This window comes from Rhincodon typus, chromosome 11 (genome assembly GCF_021869965.1).
Source record: "Rhincodon typus isolate 14 chromosome 11, sRhiTyp1.1, whole genome shotgun sequence".
Classification (NCBI taxonomy): domain Eukaryota; kingdom Metazoa; phylum Chordata; class Chondrichthyes; order Orectolobiformes; family Rhincodontidae; genus Rhincodon; species Rhincodon typus.
The window spans coordinates 63,486,231-63,506,500 of NC_063342.1; the positions used below are offsets into that span (position 1 = coordinate 63,486,231).

Here is a 20,270-nt window from a genome sequence, read left to right on the forward strand (position 1 = left end):
AGTGTGGAAACCGGCCATTCGGCCCAACGAATCTACTCTGACCCTCTGAGGAACATCCCACCCAGATCCAACACAACCCCTAACCCCTAACCCCTAACCCCTAACCCTGTATTTCCCATGGCTGATACACCTAATCTACACATCCCTGAGCACTATGGATAATTTAGCATGGCTAATCCACCTAACTTGCACATCATTTGGATTGTGGGAGGAAACCGGAGCATCTGGAGAAACCCACGCAAACACTGGGAGAACGTTCAAACTCCACACAGAGAGACACCAGAGGCTGGAATCAAACTGGGTCCCTTAAGCTGTGAGGCAGCAGTGCTAACCACTGAGCCACCCAGAAGGCAATAGCAACTTAATTTTCACATTTGTTTGTCACACCTGGTAAGAGTGTAAGACATTTGAACAAAGACCAGCTCTAATTAGCAGATTGGCTAACTTTAATATGAGGTGATGCAAGATGGAGTAAAAGTATATGCATGGGCTTCCCACACGACTCATTGCTTAAATCGTTATATTGCTGAACTGCACAAACCAGCGGCTTTTATACCTTCCCTATATTACAGTCTTGGCTGGAATAGTACTGCTGGTGCTGTGATAGGTTTTGGTGCATTGGGTTAGCGAGAGACAAAATATCACACAGCAACTCTTCCTTTTGATCCATATTCACTGTGTCCCTGATCAAAGGTATGTGTAGCAAGACAGTAATTCAGGTTTGAGTGTAAAGCCATTATGTTTGAATAAGATTGTCACAATTCACTTTCTGTGCTCATGGGTAAGGCATTCGAGAATAACTGATGGCTTTAGAACTGTACTCAGTATAAATCAGCCACTGTTGGGAAGGGAAGAACACGTGAGTGTCCAGCATCTACTAGCAGATAAAACTATTTGACTATAATCACTGAATATTTCAAGTTGCCAGAGAGACCAGCTGAATTTTTGACTGCATATTAAAATGAATTTGTAGAATCCCTACAGTGTGGAAGCAGGCCATTCGGCCCATTGAGTCCACACTGACCCTCCAAAAAAGCATTCCAACCAGACTTACTCCATCCTTGTAGCCTTGAGTTTCCCAAGCCTAGCCCATCTAATCTACACATTCCTGGACAATATGGGCAATTTAACATGGCCAATCCACCTAACATGCATGTCTTTGGCCTATGAGAAGAAATCAGAGGAATCCCAAGCAGACACGGGGAGAATGTGTGCAAATTGCACATAGACAGTTGACTGACAATGGAATTGAACCCAGGTCCCTAGCACTGTGAGGCAGCAGTGTTAACCACTGAGTCACTGTGCCACCCCAAATTATTGAAGTCATGTCACCAATAAGGTTCCAAATGAGATGTTTTGTGAATTTACACACATGCATTTTAACTGTTGCCCAAAAATGCTTCGTTTTTTTTCCTCACTCCCCTTCTGACTAATTTGCTCCCTTCTTTTGCGAAGAAAATGTCATCATTCAACCACAAAGGTAAAGGTAAAGTTGCCATAGTCCTCCTGGGCTTACAGGCCTGCTGTCACATTGGAGAGAGACAACTGGTGCTGGTTTAACCTGAGGGTCACCATGCCTCAGGCGAGGGGAGAAGTTGAGAAGGAGAGTCCTTTGTGTAGCCTGAGCTAGTGTGGGAATTGAAGCCATACTGTTGGTATCACTGTATCTCTAACCAGCTGAGTTAACGGTCAGGACACCAATCCCAATTCCGTCATCCTCCCAACATCCACATTTTTATTCGAGGTGGTACGTTAGTAAGCAGCAGGAGGTATACTTTTTTTTTTCTCCTTCCTAATCCTGGCATATTGGCAACTAACAACATAGACTACGTAAGAAAACCAGGACAATTCTTTAGTCCTTGTGGCTTGGCAACTCACTTCCATTAACAAACTCAGCCATCAGGAATGCTCCCAAATTCCCCCATGCTAAAGATTATATGAGGAATTTGCTTTTCATGTGTGAGACATGTAAGCAATGGTGGCATATTGTAGCAATCTGGAGTCCGTATCTGAAGTTGAACACTGAGTTGGTCCAGCCACGTAAATGCTGAGGTTATTGGAAGAGGTCAGAGGCGGGGTACTCCACAGTGGGCAAGTCACCTCCCATCACTCAAAAACCTCTTCAGTACCTACAAGGCAAAGATCTGAAGTGTGATGGAATACCCTCAGTTTCAACAATCAAGAAACTGGAAATGATCCAAGTCAAATGAGTCCACTAATCACCACTTTGTTTACTGGTTCAGACATCTATGCCAAGGTGATATCTGCAGGCGGTTTTACTGTAACTCCAAGTTGTTTTCGCACCGTGTCAAATTCTCTTCTGTCACAGAGCATCGTGACTTGGATATATATTGGTTAGTAGTGTCTGTGGGATCCTGGGTTTCATAAAGACAAGTATTGAGTGCAAACATAGAGTTATATTAAACGTATATAAATTTTAGAGCTCGGTTAAGGTATTCCTTCGAATTCTGGTTGTCCTAATAGAAATGAATGCCATTATTTGTTAATTCCTCACTTAAGGTCTTAGATGCTCTTTAAAATTGTGACCTTAAGCGAGACTACTTGAAATAAATTAAAGGTCCCTTTAAGAATCCATATCAAAGCCTGAGTTAGGGTTTCTCGGTCAGTGCTTGAAGGGTTAGGTTGATGAGTGGTTTGTAGTTTCCAAGTTAACATTGGATTGTGACCAACCAAAATAGACAGGGACACCCATGAGTCAGTGGGGATGTTTGATCCCTTTATAAATGCTTTCAGGAGATCTCAGTCTGCCCAACACTGAACTGGTACACTGGAGGCAATGGTGAATTTTGTGTCTATTATCTACTTCCAATGATGAGGCTCTTAAAATACAGAAAATGGTCCACATTTCCAGGATCTCATCACTGACGTTAACTGATAGTCCTTATTGTTTTCACCAAACTGGTCAGAATGTCTCTTGGCAGAGAGGCCAAGGACCTCTGAGCAGGTCTAACGCACATCTGGTGGCTGAACGAGCATATAAATTAGGAGCAGGAGTAGGCTATTTGACCCCTTCAAGCCATTCAGTAAGATCATGACGTTAACTCCCCTTTCCTACCTCCTCCCTGATTCCCTGTTAGTCAAATGTCTACCTACCTTTATCTTAAAATTATTAATTAACCCTACCTCTATTGTTCCCTGAGGAAGAGAGTTCCAAAGCCTCCTGACCTTCCAGAAATAATTTCTCCTCCTCTACATCTTAAAGGTAGCCCTTTATTTTTAGAACATGACCACCGTTCTGAATGGGGGGGAGTAGGGCCAGTACCATTAAAGACTTCAAAGGGAGAAAGTGTTCCTGCTTGTAAAAGGAACAAGAATTCAAGGGTGTAGATTTAAAGTAATTTATGTAAGACAAGGTTGATGTGTGGAAAAGAAAACATTGTCTCTTAGTGAATAGTTAGGATCTGGAATGCATTGCCTGGAAATATGGTGAAGGCAAGTTCAATTGAGGCATTCAAGAGGGCACAATCCAGATGCACTGGTCAAGATGCACTGCAATGTTTTAAAGCTGATGTGGGTGCAAGGCGTGCCAGTCTTTGGGCAGATACCTGCTAAGTGGTGAAGGACATCTCCAGAAGATGTTGGAGAAGGGGATGAAGGCACTGTGATTCACTGACAGGAACCTGGCTGTCCTGGTGGACAGGGTGGTTGAGAAGAAAGATGTTCTTTACTCAAAGATCACCAGAGGAGACCATGTCACCAGATCCTGCCAGCTAGGTCTGAGTCAGGTCAGTGCTGTCTCTATGGTGTGGGGACAGCAATGCCATAAAAAGATGAATTATCTTCATCGCTCTGCTGGGGCAAGTGCTACACCCTTCTCTTCCCCCACTCTATCTCTACCACTGTGTCACTATTGGCTGCAGCATCTTCCCTCACTTGCTCTCCCATCTCCGCCTCCCACACAACTGACCTTGCATGACCTCTGTATTGTCTCTTTGATCCTTTGTTACATCTCCTCACCTTCGTGAGAATGGTAGAGCATGTGCTTTGGTGGGAGGTGGGTACAGTAGCAGAGCGAGTGGTTGAGATACTGAAGAGAAGCTGGTGGCACTTACACTGGCTGAGTGGATTAGATCATTGACCTTCTTTCAACATCATTGTGCATTCCGCCAGGAAGCAATGTCCTGGTATCGTAGCCTCAATTGTTGTTTCTGGGGGAAGAGGAAGTCCTGCCTGTCCAACACTGTGTCCAACAGGACCTCCAGGTCCCTGCCTGCACAGCAGGATGCCAGATTTACGCCTGTCTGCCATGTCTGAGGCAGATGTGAGGAACTGTGCAAGGCAGATATGGACTGACCATGCCAATCTAGCTTTTAAAGATGGAGTGGATGTAACAGACGCTGGTGAATTCTGAGATATCTGCATGTGTGGAGAGTTCTCCTGGGACATGCGGTAAGATGGAACCAGAACCTAATGTGACAGACACAGTAGGGGTGGGTAGTTAATGAGGCAAGTTTCGTAAGTGACGTCAAGGAAAATTTGCTAGACCTCGCAGTGCAAATCCCTCCAAAAGACTTTACATAACTTGGAGTCAACCAAAAAAGAATTCCGCCTAGCCGTATGATTGAGGAGAAGCAACATGGATTTATGGAAGAAAAATCATGTTTGGCAAACCTGGTGAAGTTTTTTGAGGATGTTACGTAGAATACATAAAGGAGAACCAGTGGGTGTGATGCATTTAGAATTTTAGAGACTTTTGATCAGATCCCACACAAGTTAGTGAATAAAATTAGAACATATGGGTTTGTGGGTATTATGAGACCATAAGACAAAGGAACAGAATTAGGCTATACAAACCCATCAAGTCTGCTCTGCCATTTAATGATGGTTGATATTATACTGTGTGGATTGAGATTTGGTTAACAGAGTTGGAATAAACGGGTCCTTCTCAGTATGGCAGCCTGTACATCTGTGGTACCACAAGGATCAGTGTAAGGGCCACAACTGTTCGCAATCTTTATAAATTATTTCAATGTGGGGACCAAATGTAATATTTTCCAGATCTTCTAATGACATATAACCAAGAAGGCATTTGAGTTGTGAGGAGGACAGAATATGACATCAGGAGGACTTTAAGAGGTTATGTGAGTGGGTAAGAACACAGCAGACAGATATAATATGATTAAGTGTGAATTTATTCACTTTGGTAGGAAAAAAACATAGGAGAGGGTAGGTTTTAAATGGTGAGAGATGGTTGGGAAGTATTGGAGTCCAAAGACCAGGGTGTGTTTGCTCATGAGTGACTAAAACCTAGCATACAAGTACAGCCAGCAATTCGGAAGGCAAATGGTATTTATCACAAGGAGATTTTCAGTACAGGAGTAAAGATGTCTTGTTGCAATTTTGTACAGCCTTGATGGGATCAGACCTGGAGTGCTGTGTTCACTTTTGATCCCCTTCTCTAAAGAAGGGTATATTTGCAATAGAGGGGTTGCAGCAGATTTTACCAGACTAATCTCTGGGAAGGTGGGATTGTTTTATGAGGAGAGATGGAGGAAACGGAGTGTGTATTCTCCAAAGAATGAGAAGTATTTTCTGACCCAGAAGTAGGGACATAGACATTGCATCACAAGAGCTCCCAATCTATCCATTGTAATGGCAGTGTCTTATACACTAGTTACAAGTTTGAAAATGAGGACTCTTTACATTTCCAGAATGAAGACTGATAATCATAGGAATCAGAGCTCGGGAATCATTTTGCTTTTCCATTTCTTTCATTATTAATCCAACTTTACTAACAGACTGGTGTTATAAAACCTTGCTAGCAGAAATAACAGCTTGCAACTGGATAATCAATGGTTAAAAGAATAGCAGTGCCCAAAGGGAAAAATCTGGATCTTTCTTCCTGAATGTGCATATCTTTATAAAGTGCAGGATTCCAAACCTTTATTATAATTATTTAAAAATGTGATTTTTTTTTCATAAATTACTTCTATTCAAGAGGCTTCTGCTTTAATGTGTGACATTCTGTTTTTGAAGGTTGTAAGGAATTGGATTGCAGCCAGAAAAGGAAAACAAGACCCAGGTAATTTACATGCCCTAAATAGCTGCTTAAATATCTAATGTTTATTAAAATAATTGTGCATTTTATATGCACAATGTGCTGTATGATGTATTGAAATACTCCCATGCATTTAGATTATCATCTATCTGATTTACTGCTATCTCCAGCACATTAATCAACCATGGCTGGCTCCCAGTGGATGCTGAAAAAAATGTAATAAACTAGTTAAGTGAGCTCTGCAAATTAGTTGAAAAGCTAGCTGTGTAAAGTAGTGCTTGGAATGAGACTTGCTTCTCAGACAAATGCCATACACAATGGGTAGCTTCTGGCTGCACCAATATCAATTCTCATTGATTTCCTTTTGGGCTCTTCTCTGAAACCTAGCCGAGACTGATGGCAGTTTAGACAACAAGGCTTTCCTGCTCCTCCAATGCTGCTTGGCTTGCTGTGTTCATCCAGCTCTACACCTTGTTATCTCCGATTCTCCAGCATCGGCTGTTCCTACTATCTCTGGTAGTTTAGACATCTGCTTTTACTGTATATTTTATCTGATTTTAACTCTTAAAGGATAAAAAAAAATGTCTTGGCTGTAGTGCAAAATAAATGGGATCACTTTGGGCTCCTAGTAAATGCGTCATTTTACATTCCGTTCTGTTAATGTCAATGGATCTAAATATCACATATTACCAGTGTGTAACAAACAGCAAGTACAGTTTTGCCTGTTATATAGTGGCCCAAGAGAACCTTCTACTCTATAAAATGTTATGGATTGTACACCATAGCTGCATAATCTAATGGAGTTCCACTTTGGAAATCGATCATAACTGACTGACTGACAAATTTGTCCAATTCAGCTTTGTATATTGAAATACAACAATTGTTTCATGACAGATCAGATTCTTTGAAGCACAATACTTTCTTTATTCTTGTACACAATCAAAACTGTCACAACATCACAATGTCTCAAAACGCTTTTCAGCTAATGAACTACTTGTCAAGTGTAGTCATTGTTGTAATATGTGGAACACAGCAGCCAGTTTGTATAGGGTGAGATTCAACAAACAGCAGTCAGATAAAATTCGGAAAAGATTTACAAAAATATTGCCAGATTGAAGGGTTTGAGCTATAGGGAGAAGCCTAATAGGCTGGGGCCATTTTCCGTGGAACGTTGGAGGCTGAGGGTTGACCTTAAAATCATGAGGGGCATGGAAAGGATGAATAGTCAAACCCTTTTTCCCTCGGGTAGAGAAGTCCAAAACTAAAGGGCATAGATTTAAGGTGAGTGGGAAAAGATCGAAAAGCGACAACATTTTCACACAGAGGGTGGTGCATGTATGAGCTACCAGAGGAGGTGATGGAGGCTGGTACAATCACAACATTTAAAAAGTTTCTGGATGGCTATATGAATAGGAAGGATTCAGAGAAATATGGGCCAAATGCTGGCAAATGGGACTGGATTAATTTTAGATTCTCTGGTCAAAATGGAAGAGTTGGATCAAAGAATCTTTTTCCGTGCTGTACATCTCTATGACTCTAAATGTTCAACGCAACTGTTTTTCTTGCCAGTTGAATTGTAATTTGGTCACTCGATGTACAAATCTCTTACAATGCTGGCACAATTTAAATACACGCCTTTCTCTCCAACAGGTCATACTCTAGTACCTCTGCTGAAGATGCTATTAAGAAAGCAGAAGTGCCTCCGACTCCCCCACCAAGACTTCCAAAGACTCACTCCAGAGCCTCTTCCCTGGACCTTAATAAACTTTTCCAGCAAGGTAACCAATGTAAGTCATCCTTCCATTGTATGTGATGAGTGAACTATGTTGCGGAAGCTCCCTGTTGCTTTTAGTCCACATCTATGAAGCAAAAAGAATAGCTCCTAATTATTTATATCACAAGAAAGGAGATTTCACTACATTTTTCGTATAATTTTACCCAAATGCACCTTTAACCTTTTACGCTGCATGTTATAACACATCATCTTGCATATTAGAATTTAGTGGTTTGTACCCAGAATTCTGCTTTAATGCCCAACATAAACATATCACACACATTCCACATACTACAACAATGACTACACTTGACAAGTAATTCATTAGCTGAAAAGCATTTAGAGACATTGTGATGTTGTGACAGTTTTTGATTGAAGCGCAATACTTTCTTTGTTCTTGTACACAAAGGATCTGGTCTGCCATGAAGCAACAATTGCATTTCAGTATGCAAAGCTGAATCGGACATATTTGTTCTGAGGAAGGGTCACTGGAACCAAAATGTTAACTCTGATTTTTTTTTTCTTCACAGATGTTGCCAGACCTGCTGAGCTTTTCCAGTAACTTCTGTTTTTGTTCCTGATTTATAGCATCCGCAGTTCTTTCAGTTTTTATAAAAATATCACATCTTGACCAAAAACAAAATTGCTGGAGAGGCTCAGCAGGTCTGGCAGCATCTGTGAAGGAAAAAACAAAGTTAACGTTTCGGGTCCGGTGACCCTTCCTCAGAACATATGGTCACATCTTGACCATCATTTGAAATCTTCAAAGCTTTACAAAAAAGTCTGTCTCCTGTTGTGTATCATCCAGTTATATTTGTCTCCTTATGGCATAATGTCCATAAAAGACATACCTATAGCTCAACAGGTGTTTAGGTTAGTAGGGTCAGTCTTCGCTAGGTAGATGAGCTAGATCATGTCGGTTTTATTGCCACTTTAGTCTGAATTCTGCTGGGTCGCACTAATATTTCCAAAAATTGCCTAAACTAGTGCAAGGGATCGAGGAGTTCCAAGCACAAGTTATTTGTTGTGCAAATCAATCTTTCACAATCTTTGATTTAAAAACATTGGGCTGAAATGGATTACCCCAAAGCCGAAGTTCTTGGTCCCAGCTGGCATGCTGATCTCAAATAGGAAATGACAAAAGCACTTAAAAGCACTGGTTTAGAGAGGAAGGATTGGACTGAATTCTCATTCTCAATTGGCATTCGTTAGCATATTTCTGGAAGTTCATGTATCTGGATGTTAGATAAAAAATAGATCGGGATTGTTGATGATACTGGCATGGTCAGGTTTATTGACATTTACAACGAGGTTTTGCATTGAAACAAGGCACCAAAGAATACCAATGTGGCCTTGAAGTGTGTTTCAACAGTGGCTCAATACATTCGGTGTGCATTCGGAGAATTTAAAGATAAAAAGCTTTTATTCTTTAGATCTCCTGATACAAGTTGCAAGAAACGTTGTGATGCCACCAGCATAATGAGTTCCTGATTGAGCCATGGACGAGAGTGAGGGGAGCAGAGATGACGTGATTATCCCTGTGTGAGGGCAATTAGGATAGGATGCATGGTGTGCAAGAGCTTGAAGAAAAGGAAAGAAAGAGATGAATTTTAAAAAATATCCAGTCATAAGGTGAGGTTTATCTAATGCGTGCAATTTGTAGTAAACCCTTTGGCCAGGGCCTACCAGGTACATTAGGGATTGCCCATTGCAGTTTGATTATGTAAGCATAGTAACATTCTAAGTTGCTATCAGTGATACTATTAGTTTGTACATGTCCATTATAACCATAATATCGCATGTGCGAGAAATGGGAGAAAAAGCAAGAAAATTAAAAAGCCAAAATCTGAAAGCTCTGAGAGCCTAGCTTTCTTTACCAGACCTCTGCAGTCACAAGCTGACATTGTTTAAATCCCCTATGAGTTTGCCTGCTTATTGAATCTGCTATGGCACATACCCTGGTGGAACGTAGTAGATTATTTAGTCTCTTGTGACTTTGGGATTAGGTTCTCTTGTGCTGCCCAGGGGCACTAACCTCCACAGTGTATTCAGTCCAGGCTAACTTTCAATCAAGATGGCCTCCTGTTGCCATCCTAGCAAAGAGAACATTTCCTTCTCTCCTAGATGGTCTTCAGCAGAATCCCGAGGGAGGTGTCACTGCTCTGTGAGGGTCTCTTTCAGTTTGACCTCTACGTACAGCCTGGGAGCTGCAACACACATTGGATAATGCTCATGGCTTGCAGAACATGCAGTGTTCTACATTGCTCTTTAAATATGCCATTTGGATGTTTGACCCTGGAAGATCCAGGCAGGAATGAGAAGTTCCTGTCTGTCCCATAAGATTTGGCATCCTACTTGCCCAAGCATATGTAACAAGCTGAGAAGCACGTAATTGCAAATGAAAACCTGACCTGCTCCCGAGGTTGAAATAGCTCTCGCTTTTGCAACTAATGTCACACCTGCATTGGAATTACATTGTAGAAGATGTTCTAACTGTTAGAATCTTTTATGTAGTCATTTCACTGCAGAGCTGTTCAAGGAAACAATGTATTTGAGACTGTCACCTTTTCTTGAAACTCCATGTTATTTTCCACTTCTCTCTTGCACAGGGCTGCAAAATCTTCAAGTAAGTTGCTGCTGTCTGAAAATGTAACTCCTTTAGCGAGGGTGTTGGGAGAATTTGTGCAAAACCCTTATTTCACAAGTAGAATACAGGCTGTCTGCTTATAATTGAGGCCACTCTGCCTGAAACAAACCTACTCAGGATCACTGTTTTACTCAAGTGTGCTTCTGTATACTCCATTCAGGAGCTTAGTTGAGAAGTGTTGAAACTTGTGTAAGAGGGCTTTAGTGTGAAAGAACTTTTCAGGCAAAGAGAAATAAATAGGGTTTCTTCTTTTGTTTATTGCATGCTGAACTAAATTTGTGACCAGTAGCTTCAGTGGGCTGCCAAGAGACCAAATCACTGGCTGATGTGGAACAGAGGCATGCTGATATAGCCGGACAATTAGATTTAATGTTCTACAAGACTCAGTGCCTCAGATTCAACTTGATCCAGATTACCTTATAGTCCCTTGGGAGGAATTTAAATATTCTGAAAATCAGATTTGCCTCATTAATTAGATATCTCATGTATCAGTCTCACCTGTCAGATATTTAAATCTGAAAAGTTTCTTTGCGTTATAAAGGCACTTCATTGTTTTGCACTGCATTTTGCTTGGAGTTTAAGCCTTAAGTTGGAGAGAAAAGATGACTCAGCTGATCATTCATTCCTGTTTCTGACAAAAAAAAATCTTTTTGTTGTGAGTTCAGGATGAAACGTGTTTGTTCTTCTGGAATACTGACTGAGAGATATTATTTTATATCACATTTCCTGAACAAGCTGTGTCTGCCAAGACTTCAGAGACAACAGCATGTGTTTGATGACCTATTTAAGAAGGCCTTCTGGTCCAGCAAGTTGGCAAAATAATATCCAAACCTGATCTTGTTCCTCTTCAAGGACAAAAACCCATTGGTGAAAGTGGCTGTCCTTTAGAAGCCAATCTCTGCCGAGGAAACAGAGAAAATAATTTATTAATCTTTAACTGTGTGTCCTGGCTTATTTAGAGGAATGAATATTTGTACTTCTTTATTACAGACTCTGTGCTAGCCAATTTTGTATCATCGTTGAATAAGATTTACTTTATAATAAGTTGCTATGTGTGTGTTTATTAATGAATAATATTAAGGAATAATGCCTGGTTAGGAGAATCGTCAGTAAATGGAGTTGAAGCCAAGATGAGATCAGCCTTATTCGTATTAAATGGAGGAGCAGACTCGAGGGGCTGAATTGCCTACTCCTGCTTCTAGTTCTTAAGTTCTTATGAAACCTGGTTGATGATCCTTTTTATTTCAAAGCTGACACTGATAAGGTATTGAATTGGATAACTTGGTAACTAGGAAACACATTTTCACTTCATGTTTTGACCTGTGCGGTATTGGGACTAGGCCAATAGTGCACTCCTATGGCCGTGGTCATAGCATTTGAACCAAAGTGGGCCGAACTGTTTTTTTGAATTTCTTGGAAGAAGAAATTTTCTTCTTCTCTCTAGATCTTTTTTCTTTCTGAAAGTACTATACCTTGCTCGGATACAATGCCTTGTTAGGTGAAAAGGTAAAATCCAATACCAGGGTCCTGTGCTTAAACAAAGGAGACGACAATAGGATGAGGGAGGAGTTGGCTAAAGTAGACTGGGAGCAAAGACTGTATGGTGGGACACTTGAGGAACAGTGGAGGACTTTCAAAGCAATTTTTCAAAGTGCTCAGCAAAAGTATATATCAGTAAAAAGGAAGGACTATAGGAAAAGGGGTAATAACCATGGGTGTCTAAGGAAATAAGGAAGGCTATCAAATTGAAAGATAAGGCATACAAAGTGGTAAAGACCAGTGGGAAACTGGAAGATTGGGAAAACTTTAAACATCAACAGAAAGCCACAAAAAAAGCTATAAAGAAAAGTAAGATAGTTTACTCTTGTAATCTAACTCCGAATATAAAGACAGATAGCAAAAGATTCTACAAATATATAAAACGAAAGAGTGGCTAAGGCAAACATTGGTCCTTTAGAGGATGAGAAGGTAAATTTAATAATGGGAAATGAGGAAAAAGCAGAGGCATTGAACAGGTATTTTGTGTCGGTTTTTACAGTGGAGGACATGAATAGCATGCCAGTAATTGATGACAAGGAGACTAAGGTAGGTGAGGACCTAGACGCGGTTATTATCATGAAAGAGGTAATGTTGGGCAAGCTAAAGGAGCTCAAGGTAGACAAGTCCCCTGGCCCTGATGGAATGCATCCCAGGGTACTAAAAGATGGTGGGAGTAATAGCAAATGCACTTGTGGTAATTTTCCAAGATTTGCTGGATGCTGGGGCAGTTCCAGCAGATTGGAAAATGGCAAATGTGACGCCGCTGTTTAAAGACTAAGGTAGACAAAAGATGGGGAATTATAGGCCAATTAGCTTAACTTCTGTAGTGCGGAAAATGCTTGAATCTATCATCAAGGAGGAAATAGCAAAACACCTAGATAGAAATCTAGGTGGGCACACGCAGCAAGGGTTCATAAAAGGTCATGCTGAACTAACTTTTTGGAATTCTATGAAGACATTACGAGCACAGTGGACAATGGAGACCCAGTAGATGTAATGTATCCGGATTTCCAAAAGGCATTCACCAAAGTGCCGCGCAAAAGGCTGCTGCATAACATAAAGATACACAGCAATACAGGCAATGTATTAGTATTGACAGAGGATTGGTCACCTAACAGGAAGCAAAGAGTGGGGATAAATGAGTGTTTTCCTGGTTGGTGAACAGTGACTAGTGGTGTGCCTCAGGGATCAGTGTTGGGACTGCAATTGTTTACAATTTACATGGATGAATTGGAGTTGAGGACCATGTGTAGTGTGTCAAAGTCTGTGGATGACACGAATGAATAGTAGAGCAAAGTGTGCAGAAGACTGTAAAAGTTTACAGAGGGATATAGACTATTTAAGTGAGTGTACTCCATCTGCCAGACCTTTGCCCACTGTTGATAAATGTGAAGTTATCCATTTTGGTAGGAATAACAGTAAAAGGGACTATTATTTGAATGGTAAAAAATTGCAGCATGCTGCTGTGCAGAGGGAGCTGAGAGTCCTTGTGCATGAATTGCAGAATGTTGGTTTGCAGGTGCAACAGGTAATGAAGAAGGCAAATGGAATTTTGTTCTTCATTGCTAGAAGGATTGAGTTTAAAAGCAGGGAGGTTGTGTTACAGCTGTATGGGGTGTTGGCGAGGCCACACCTGGAGTACTGCATGCAGTTTTGGTCTCCTTATTTGAGAAAGAATGTACTGGCCCTGGAGAGGTTGCAGAGGAGATTCACTAGGTTAATTGCAGAGTTGAGATGGTTGACTTATGAGGAGAGACTGAGTAGTCTGGGATTATATTCATTGGAATTTAGAAGAATGAAGGGGGATCATAGAAGCATATAAAATTATGAAGGGGATAATAAGATAGAAGCAGGGAGGTTGTTTCCTCTGGCGGGTGAAACTAGAACAAGAGGGCATAGCCTCACAATTATGGGAAGTAAATTTAGGACTGAGTTAAGGAGGAACCTCTTCACCCAAAGGGTTGTGAATCTTTAGAATTCCCTGCCCAGTGAAGTAGCTGAGGCTTCCTCATTGACTGACTGTGTTTTTAAAGCTAAGATAATTTTTTGAATGGTAAAGGAATGAAGGGTTATTGTGTGCGGGCAGATAAGTGGAACTGAGGCCACAAAAAGATCAGCCATGATCTTATTGAATGGCAGGGCAGGCTTGAAGGACCAAATGGCCTACTCCTGCTCCTGGCTCTTATGTTCTTACTGCTCGATTCTATGAGTAGCAATCTGCTACTACCACTCTCAGGCCCAGTCAGTGTATGTCCTAATCAAAGATGTTTATTACACAACTCTGGAGCAGGTGGGATTTGACTCCAGGCCTCTTTTGTTCAGAGGTAGGGATGCTACCACTGTGCCACAAGAGTCCAAGTGGCCAGTCAATTGTAAGCCTGGCTATAAGAGTGGATATGACCACCTAATTGGTAAAAACTTGTGCCATCCATGTAGATCCTGGAAAACAACCAGGAACAGAGATCCTTGCTCTCTTCTTCTGCTAGACCAGGGGTCAACAATCTGTAGCCGTACAACCATATGATTTGACATGTTATTTGCCGATGCCAACCTTTTCAAGTAGGATCACATTCACATGAAACAAGAGTTCTTCAGAAAATTAAGTCAAGAAACATAAACCTGTGTTTTTTTTATTGCAGGGATAAAAGGATAATTATTATGCTGCATTTTATGGCTTCAAATGATGATTTTTTGTGAAAACAATCATGCTCCAACTAAGCCTATTCGAGTGGTTATGGCAACAGTGTGCTATGGCATGTTTATAAATTATGCCCTTGGGGATTTGAAGAACAGGTTTTATAGTTATGACCATTATTGTTTCTAATGTCAATGAAAAGCTACATTATTTTGAAAAACATAATACCACAAGAATCAATAGCCAAAAAGTTGTCTTGATTCTTCATATCTTAAAGTTTGTTTTGAAGATGGCTTTACTGACAATTTTTATGAAAAGAAACATTAAAAAAACAAAATTCAGAGTTAGGTCTGTTTAACTTTTTTCTCTTGATGTAAAAATTCAATACATGTATTTTATTGATCATATATGCAGTTAAGCATCCACCAGAGGTACTTGACAATTTGCTAAGAGGTTGGTTTTGACAAGCTGAATGTTAATTTTTTTTGCTGCTCGCAATTTGGGAAAATGTTTTTAAAAAGGCTCTTCAGGTGAATGAGGTTGCTGACCCTTGGCATAAACCCAGTTACTACCTGCCATGTTAACTCAATACAGACCAGGAATCAAATCTGAATCTTTTGATTTCTATTGCCTGGATAATTTTTTTCATGAAACTATCATATCCAATATCCTCAGCCATGTTTTTAGTCCTGTTGATGTGTCATTGTCATTTATCCCTTGATGCTGATGCATGCGTTTTTTTTTCTAAAACCATACACCTGGCATTCTTCTGTGTTTTTAAAAAAGTAGGCATGCTGGCTCAGTGGTTAGCACTGCTGCCTCACAGTGCCAGGGATCTGGGTTTGTTTCCACCCTCGGGAGTTTGCATATTCTCCCCATGTCTGCGTGGGTTTCCTCCAGGTGCTCCTGTTTCCTCCCACAGTCCAAAGATGTGCAGGCTAGGTGGATTGGCCATGCTAAATTGCCTGTAGTGTAGATTAGGTGGGTTATAGCGGGGTGGGTCTGGGTGGGATGCTTTGAGGTTCACTGTGGACTGGTTGGGCCGAAGGGCCTGTTTCTGCACTGCAGGGATTCTATGAGGAATCTGAAGTTATAATCTCGCTACAATTGTTACCATATGCTTTATTTTGAAATCACTTGCCCCTTATATAGTGCTTTCACATTTAGTAGTTATTATCACTGACATATGATGCAGTAAATATTCTTGTTACTTCACCTCACCCATGTCTCAGTAAATTGATAGTTCTGACATTAACAATCTAGCCACTACAAAATGATCACAATTGCTTGAGAGAATATTGTTTTATTTTTAAAAGCCAAGTTGCATTTACCAGTCACTGTTGCAAATAAAATGGATGAAGTACATAAAATGTCTTATCCCCAAGACGCACATTAAATTCCTTAACTCGATAGCATCCTCCGAGAATGCTACTTTTCTCCAACTCTGACCTCTTCTGTGATCCTGATATCCATCCCCCTATGCTTAGACATGTTGGGACCAGCCAACTAGGACTCGAACTTACAAATTCCTGCCAAACCACAGCTACCTCTGTTCCTCTCCAAATCTCTTTCCTTTCACGATCTGCTATAAACTCATTACCTCAACTAAGTTTTTGATCACCTTGCTTTAATATCTTCGCTTACTTCTTGTTTTGGTGTCAATTTTTGACTGGCTCTTATGATGTTAATTCAATTATAGATGCCATGTAAATACAAGTTGTTGTAAATTCTCATATTTGAAAGTGCATTAATAATGCTGCTAGTGGTGAGTGCATTATTGTCAATGAGATGATTGCCACTGATGCTTAACCATAAGTTAATGAAAGTATCAGATTGCCCCTTTGTACTCTGAATATTAGAAATTTATTGCACAATTCATTGATTTGCTATTTAATATTTATGAATTCTTTCTTTTTTAATTTTACACAAGTGGTGAAGTCTGGTTTGTCACAGCCACCTCCTGCTGTTCCACCACGACCTCCGACAGCTAAGGTAAGATGCAGCGTGCAGTGCAACGACCAGAGTACTCGATGTGTCAAGTCTTCTCATTTAGATGACAGTGTACATTTTTGCGAAGAGTAATCCAGAATAATTAAAGTGAAAATATTGTGGTAGAATTAGAATTGCAAAGTGAGTTCTTGCTACATCTGATAGGAAAGGAAGGGGACGTATTTGTTCAGCAGCCCCAGAGGGAGACCAGTGCAGGCCATGTGATGTTTGCAGTGTATGTCTCAGGATACTAAAGCAGATGTCACAGTTTAGCCAAGGAAAGACAAGCTGATTAAGAGAGCTGCAAATGTGCCCTGGCACTATTTCATAGTTTACATCTTGTCTTTAAACAAACATCCTGTGATAGGTGGAGAGAAAGAAGCATCCTAGGAAAGGAGAGCATGGTATAGGGCTTGAAGAGTAAAACTGACACTACTGTGTTTGGATTCATTCCTTATGTTGCTGCCTCTGTAGTGCAGTGATCCTGAGAGGCCTTGGAGCATCACCACATGCTGCTAACCCTTGACTTTGCCTGACCTGCTGCTTTGGGGAGTTGGTGAATTCAGACCTGTCAAAATCCTCATATTAGGTAGAGCACATCAGGATGGATGTCCTGGGATTGTTCCTGCACGTCTCCGGTCATCAGGCTCGGAGCAGATTAACTGTCACCCTCTTAGCTGTAAGCCGTCAAAGAGATCAAGAGGCTAGGCTCAGAGGAAGCATACAAACTCTCTCCGTATTTATTTTTGTAGCAATGCGGAGGTGAAAGCATTGTTATACATGTCAGTTCACTCTGTGATCGTTTGCATAGTTTTGAGCCAGAATAAGTGCATAGGGAATTAGGCACAGAACCATTTAAAATTCAGAATAACTTTTCCTTTGACTCTCACACCTACCATTTTCCTGGGTTTTTCCATATCCATTTCCATATCTGCTGTAGAATGGGCTGTCAGAAGTTGTCTGACAGAATTGTATTTAATTACCTGCTAGGATTAATTGAGTTTGTAAGTATAAATGAGCTTTCACAATCCAGTGCTAATATTACTGACTTTAGCGAGGACTTGATGCCTTTCACAGAAGGAAGACAGAGAAAATTTGCAGAAATAAAATCTGTAATCCTGGAAGACTGTTAGTTGGCGTTGGAACATTTTCCTGTCATCTTTTGCAGATTGCTCCCTTTCCTAACAAAGCTGAGACCTGTAATGTTTCTGCTGAACAGCTGGAGAAAGTTCAACAGCCAAATTTTGCAGATTTCAGCAAGTTTAGTGAGCAGGTAAGAACAATCCAATGAATCATTTCTGTTCATAAACAGATTAATTTATATCCATGTTACTATGTGGCAGGGCAGGATGATATATAACTGCAGGATAGGCCAGAAAGTAGGCTGAGGAAAAACTGGAGTGTTTGTTTTGTTTAGCATTATCATCTCTGAACCAGCAGACCTTAAGCTGGAGACTTGAGCCTAGTGAGTAGACTGTTACTTCTATGCAGTATGGTGATCTTTCTGTACCGTCAGAGATTCTGACTTTTTAGGTGAAACATTAAATCAAGGGCCCATTCGGTGTGTTACTGGCTGTTGAAGATCCACTGTATACGTTAGAAAGAAGAGCAGGTACTCCTCCCAGTGTTCTAGCCAAAGGTTATGGCTGAGTTAACTTCACTAAGTCAAACTGTGGTCATTTCTTCCACTGCTGCCAATGAGGCTGTTTCATGTGAATTTGATAAAATGTTTTGTATATGAATATAGAAAACAGCAGTAGGCCATTCAGCCCTTCAAGTCTATTTCACTATTCAATAAAATCATGGGCTAATCTGTTCATGCTACATTCCCATCCATTTGCCGAAGAAGAAGCTTCACCTTTAAAAATATTCATCTTTCCTTCATACCATCAGTGTCTGTAATTCAGAAGTGGCTGTGAAGCTCTTTGGAGCACCCTGAGGATGTGAGCGTTTCTATAGAAATGAAACTTTCCTCTTAAGGTGGAAGATCAGTAGCCCTAATGACAGTCTAGAGCCAATCTATGACTACTGACTGTAATGGCGTGGCAACTTTTACTACCTTCACGCTGACTTAAATTACTCATTTTGCACACTGATCTAATATATTCAGGGTTAACCACTCCAGCAGTGTCTAAATGGTGCTTTAGAAGTTACTAACATCTTCTCAATTGTACAAGATTTGAATGAAAGTATCCTCATTCAAACTGAATTTACAACAGATTTGTGAGTTCTATTATAACACTGACATTAGAAATCAACGGATTTGGTCATTTTATATTTCCTCTTCAAAACTTTTCCCTTCCTGTGGCCTTGGCTTCCTTGAGAGCTTTCTACCAGTGGCACTCTGAGCCCAGCTCATTAGATGTATGTGACAGCAGTTTAAGGTTTACTGTATCTCCAAACCCATTAGAGACTCCTCTGTTCACTGCTTAGCTCCCTGGGACTCTGCTTCCCCAGGACTCTGATTCACTACTTTGGGAGAATGCCATTGTAAGAGGCAGGTAAACTTTGAGCATCATATTCAGAGTTACTGAGAGACAGTTTAAGATTCTGCAATGAGTTATGAAAACCAATGGGTCATCTTTAAATGTGCAAATTAAGCTGTGACACACAACGTACTCCCTAACTTCCAGGCTGTCATCACATAACATAATGAAAACTCTGTGTGGTTGACAATACTGAACAAAAAATTAGATATAATTTACATTTATTCAGTTTTTTTTTCCAGATCAGACCTGACTTCTGGTTAAATTTGACTTCAGTAAATCGGCCAAATTTTACATGCAATAAGAGTTCATGTTTGATGTGAATGCCATTTCTGATCTCATTTTAAAGAAGGATCATTTTAGACATGGTCCTGTGCAGTTCTGGTCAGCTCATTAACGTTCTTTTTCTGGTCCCGTTGCGTCTTCTGTAGGGCCTCACCCTTGGGACAGGGAGCCTTTGGGCTCCCCACTGAAGGCCAGTTCCTTACGTGTGAGGTTAGATGGTGGGTGCTACGGACCATGGTGACTGAGGAAAGTTTCATCAGAGACAGCCCTGATCCTCCCCTCCTCTGATTTCCACAGTTCGGTACCTGTGATCAGTCTTACCTCACTAATCTGGGGTCCCAATTCTAGTTATAGTCTCCACAGTCTTGTCCAGGTCAATGGTCAGCTAATCAGAACTAACTCTACACTGAACCAAGTACCTTCCTGATGAGTTGGTTATTGATTTAAACTATCAGGCCATCCTTGCCCTCTGTTGTACAATCCACAAACAGTAGCTTTTTTTTATATACTTTGCCCAACTCTTCAATATAAGGGTCTAAGAGTAGAAGGCCTTAGCTAACGATTCTGGGTGTTACGGCATCAGTTAAACCTAATTCTTTGTCGCTATCTCACTTTACCCCCTCCCCTCCCCCTCTCGCTCCACTTGACCCACAGCAGGAGTAAACCAACACGTTTCAAGCTACCACTGTAAGGTACATTTTAGCAGGTATGAACCTTGTACCCACTATGATTCCATGCCAATAGAAATGACTGGAGAGGAACCTTGACTACCCTATACATATTAGAGATAGTAGGAACTGCCGATGCTGGAGAATCTGAGATAACAAGGTGTAGAGCTGAATGAACACAGCAGGCCAGGCAGCATCAGAGGAGCAGGAAAGTGGACGTTTCAGGTC

At 40.8% G+C, this 20,270-nt stretch overlaps 1 protein-coding gene across 11 annotated transcripts in view; it reads left to right on the forward strand.

Moving 5' to 3' along the window:
- reps2 (RALBP1 associated Eps domain containing 2) overlaps positions 1 to 20,270 on the forward strand; it is a 362,214-nt gene that overhangs the window by 310,577 nt on the left and 31,367 nt on the right. For 9 of the 11 annotated variants that reach the window (XR_007263185.1, XR_007263186.1, XR_007263187.1 and 6 more), the window contains 4 exons: positions 5,998 to 6,043; positions 7,670 to 7,806; positions 16,545 to 16,606; positions 17,772 to 17,876. Coding sequence is in view for 8 of the 11 variants with exons in the window: in XM_048602680.1 (XP_048458637.1) it covers positions 5,998 to 6,043; positions 7,670 to 7,806; positions 16,545 to 16,606; positions 17,772 to 17,876 (350 nt within the window). In the remaining 3 variants the exon portion in view is untranslated. The remainder of the gene's footprint in view (positions 1 to 5,997; positions 6,044 to 7,669; positions 7,807 to 16,544; positions 16,607 to 17,771; positions 17,877 to 20,270) is intronic. The other 2 variants (XM_048602681.1, XM_048602679.1) reach the window with 1 other exon arrangement.